The sequence below is a fragment of the Cucurbita moschata genome, unplaced genomic scaffold (assembly GCF_002738365.1).
Source record: "Cucurbita moschata cultivar Rifu unplaced genomic scaffold, Cmos_1.0 Cmo_Scf00052, whole genome shotgun sequence".
Lineage (NCBI taxonomy): Eukaryota > Viridiplantae > Streptophyta > Magnoliopsida > Cucurbitales > Cucurbitaceae > Cucurbita > Cucurbita moschata.
In genome coordinates this window covers 597,415-601,529 of record NW_019268568.1, presented here as the reverse complement: position 1 = coordinate 601,529, position 4,115 = coordinate 597,415, and the positions used below count along the sequence as shown (strand labels likewise).

Genomic DNA, 4,115 nt, shown 5'->3' with positions numbered 1-4,115 from the left:
AAAAAAAAAAAAAAAAACTAATCTACAACAGCAATAAATAATATGATCTTTCATGATTCTACGATGAACCAACCAACCAAGTCACAACAGCAATAAATAATATGATCTTTCATGATTCTACGATGAACCAACCAAGTCACAACACCTAAAACTGTGAGTTGCTAAGAAAAGTAACCATACATCTAGAGGATTGGAATATTTTATCCAAACCTTGCCATACTGAGCTCTGAATATCCAGGAGTTTCCTTGCCTTTTCCTGCAATGTCAACTGGCAACGAATCGTCTCGCCGTGTATCTATAGCCAAAAGGAATATGCAGCCATTTAGTAGAAGCATTTTTCATTAACAAAACCTTCCATCAGTTCTTTAACTAGAGAAGTTCGAAGTCATGATCTGAGAAATCCTTTGATATAGCCATACCTTCAGGAACAATCTGATAGAGGCTTGGATGAACTCGAAATTGTTGCGGCAAGTAATTTCGTGTATGAAATAATCAAGAAGCAATTCAATTGAAATAAGTTCAGGTCTCTTTTCGGGTTCTTGACGCTCATCGTCATCTATAATTTGAAGCATGCGAAGTTCCAAATCCAATGTTGATGGAGATAAACCCTTTATGTAATCAGTAAAGGCTGAGACTGAAATATAAAGGAATAATATTATTTCAGAAATGCTTCACGTTTACAGCTAAAGCACAAAAAATCTCAAAGAAATGCAAACACTGTGCTAACTTACAGTTCTGTACTTCAGAAGAAGATTCAAGAATCTGCAAGAATTGAGACGATGTTATATCCGATTTTTTGTGTTCTTCATTATCAACTCCCTTTTCTGCTCTCTCTGTGTTTGCTGACTCAGAAGGCTTAAATAGTATTTCTCCAGAGAGAGAAGGAAGAGATGGCAGGAAGAAAGGAGCCTTTTCGGGTTTCTTTGGAGGTTCGATTGGTTTATTACGGGCCTGGACGTTGAAAATTCATGAAAAAAAAAAGGCATTAGTACATAAATTTTCTTTTTTGTCTGTGTGCAATGGAGGAAATCAAGTAAGAATAAGAACATACCTTTATTATGTCCAAATTGACCAAGCTCTGCCACTGACTTCTGGGCAACAGTGAAAGTGTAATTAAATCTGGGATTTGCTGGCTAGAGATGTGAAAGCCTGATAAATCTTTAGATTCAGGAGGTTTTGAAGGATTCTCGTTGCGATCTTCGAACTCCATTCCTTCTGTGGAGGAGACTGATGGCAATTTAACATTAACAATATCCTTTCCACTTGCAAGGGTATCCACGTTTGATGAACCAGAGAACATTAATTGATTCACCCTAAAATGTCAAAAAGTCAAAAATATTTAGCAGTCTTACAAACAGAAAGGAAAGAACCCCATGGCAATACATTCTAGCCCTCTGACTATCATTTTTTGTTCCTCAGTACAACATTCAAAAGTTTCCAATCTTTAAGCATGTCTTCAATATCTATGTAACTAAATATTCGATAGCCTGCTTGATTAACAACTAACTATAGCCTGCTTGAAAGGTTTCCAAATTTGTTTTAACTGAAATCAGTTTTCGGTAAATAATCTTTACGAAGATCATGAGGAAGGAAGAGGTCGAATTTGGTAAAGTTTAAAAATAAAACAGTTCCTAAAGGATAAAATATGAAATTCATAATTAACGAGACAACGGAGATAAAAATAAGATCGTTTCATTCCAGAAAATAATACTAAAAATCATTTTCCCCATTTATACTTCTCCTTATTCGCCTTACTAAACGAGTATATGTATTGCCATCAAGATAACTTACCAGAGGTAGACTCCATTTTGATCTACATGTGTAGTCGCCAAGATATCCATATTTGGAGAAATAGAAAATGCAGTAATGGAAGCATCAACTTGTAGTGCATCGATTTGCCTTGCTAAAATGACGTCCCAAATTCTAAGACTTCCATCCATACTAGATGTTAAAAGCCATTTTCCATCCTCACTGAAAGACAAATCTGTTATACGATCTGTATGACCTTCAAATTTACGAACCATTCTTGAAGCCACAATGTCAAACAGACGGATAACCAAATCATCAGTTACCACTGCCAAAAGTCCTGAAATTCAAGTTTAAAAAATCTGCTTAAAAACACGATTCAACAAGGAAAATGTGTCATCAAGGTCAGATTGGGTTCCTGGAAGTTACCATTTACTCGATGATAGACAATCTTCACAACAGAACTACCAATTTCCCATCTGGATTTTAGATCACGCTCCTTGAAATTCCAAACCTGTAACATAAGACATTTAACAAATGGAACTTATCACAAACTCTCCTCTGAGATTGCCCAAGTCTTGGTTGGTTGCTAAGTTAAAGGACATGCAATAGAAACCTTTATATCTCCACCAACTCCTGCACTTATAACGTGGGTATTTGTAGAATCACAAGCAAGACCGACAACTTCTCCAATATGTGCAGCGTTTCTTCCTTCCTTTTTATCCAAGTAACTACCTCTACTAGCACCCGATTGAAGATTGAATCGCTCAATCCAACCACCTTCTGTCCCTAAGAAAGCAAAATTTCCACATGCACTGATTGCACAAGCCTGTTGTCCAGATGAAGTATCATATAGGGTTTTCATCAACAGAAATAAATATTATATTAACATCAAAGTGACCAAAAATGTTCAGAAATAAATATTCTTTTTTTCATTATGAAATAATCATACACCAAGTATATCAAGTTTTAGGTATTTCAACGGACAATTTAAAACAAAAAGAATATGCTAGTAATTATATATACATTTAGAATCAGGGAACATGCACACATCTTTTTGCAGCTTACAGATCCACCCAAACAACAGAGAAGGCCAATAAACAATTTATCACCATAATGACTGAAACACACCCATACTCAACTCTTGGACCCCAGTTTTCATCACAAATTAGCATAAATCATTTTTCATACCACAAAATACGGTCAACAAAATTAATAGATACAGTTTCAACCCTTATAGAAAAGTGAAATCACTAGGAAATCGTATAATGTGAACCATATATCATTTCTTTTTCTCCCTAACTATATGTCATATTATATACAGATGCCTAAAAACAGGGTGAAAGTGACATCATCTTGAACAAACCTTAATTGGCGTCGGGTTTTCTGGGCATGGTTTCAAGATATGCTCGCCGAGAACAAAGTTTTGAAGTCTCCATACGTATGCTTGTGGAGTATCAACATGACATGTAACCACATTGCACCAATCACGCTCTCTAATTTCAGCTAAAAACAAATTCAAGAAAATAACAATACTAAATTTGATATCATCGAACAAACACCAGATAACAAATGAATACACAACTACAAATGAAGATAAAGGTTAGGATATCGATTCAACTTGGATTAAATTAAATATTTTATGAAATTGCTGGTCAAGGGATATTTGATCACTTCATTTAGGAATTTCATTGATGTCTTCATTCTACCAGGAGTAACTTTTTGTAGTAATGATGATCTTTTTTTACCTTTTAAATTCAATTTCAAATAACATGTGGGGATGAGGGGATTCAAAGCTTTGACCTCTTAGTCGAGGATATATGCCTTAAACTAATTAGAATTATGCACAGATTAGCAATCTTTGTTTGAGTTTCTTATTGGATGCAAACGAGCAAAATGTTGGTATAAATGAGAACTTGTCAAGAATTTCAAGTTTTTAATGTTTTATAGCATCTTATTGGAGCATTTTGTTCAAGTACTTGAGTAACTAGGTCAATACTGATTAGAGCGGTTTTATAAGCTCCAGCTCCAGTGACAACATTTTCCAACTTTTATGTGGGTTGAAGTTAAATTGCAAAGACAATTCTTCAGGATCAATTACATTAAATGCTCTTATTTGGGAACTTTAGTTTGAAATAAACCAAAAAACTTATGAAGAAAATTTCAGCCTTGGAACAAAACGACCCTGCAGAATTTCTTCTGGAGTACTCTTTATAAGCACTTTAGCAATTACTCAAATTGTACTCTTTCATAATTGGGAAGCCCTTTCAATCTACCCCAACCAAATAGGAGTTATTTGTAGCTTGGCATGTATCTTTTCATAATATTAACGAAAGTTCTGTTTCTTTAAACAAAAAAAAAAAAAAAAA

At 34.6% G+C, this 4,115-nt stretch overlaps 1 protein-coding gene across 2 annotated transcripts in view; it reads right to left on the bottom strand.

The window, feature by feature from the left end:
* LOC111436253 (U3 small nucleolar RNA-associated protein 21 homolog) overlaps positions 1 to 4,115 on the bottom strand; it is a 13,710-nt gene that overhangs the window by 642 nt on the left and 8,953 nt on the right. Inside the window, exons 11-19 of one of the 2 annotated variants that reach the window (XR_002709205.1) lie at positions 3,113 to 3,252; positions 2,363 to 2,575; positions 2,176 to 2,260; positions 1,792 to 2,086; positions 1,052 to 1,313; positions 732 to 951; positions 420 to 634; positions 136 to 295; positions 10 to 76 (exon numbers count right to left, since the gene is read on the bottom strand). Coding sequence is in view for 1 of the 2 variants with exons in the window: in XM_023073996.1 (XP_022929764.1) it covers positions 146 to 295; positions 420 to 634; positions 732 to 951; positions 1,052 to 1,313; positions 1,792 to 2,086; positions 2,176 to 2,260; positions 2,363 to 2,575; positions 3,113 to 3,252 (1,580 nt within the window). In the remaining variant the exon portion in view is untranslated. Of the gene's footprint in view, positions 1 to 9; positions 77 to 100; positions 296 to 419; positions 635 to 731; positions 952 to 1,051; positions 1,314 to 1,791; positions 2,087 to 2,175; positions 2,261 to 2,362; positions 2,576 to 3,112; positions 3,253 to 4,115 lie in introns of those variants that run through there. The other variant, XM_023073996.1, reaches the window with a different exon arrangement.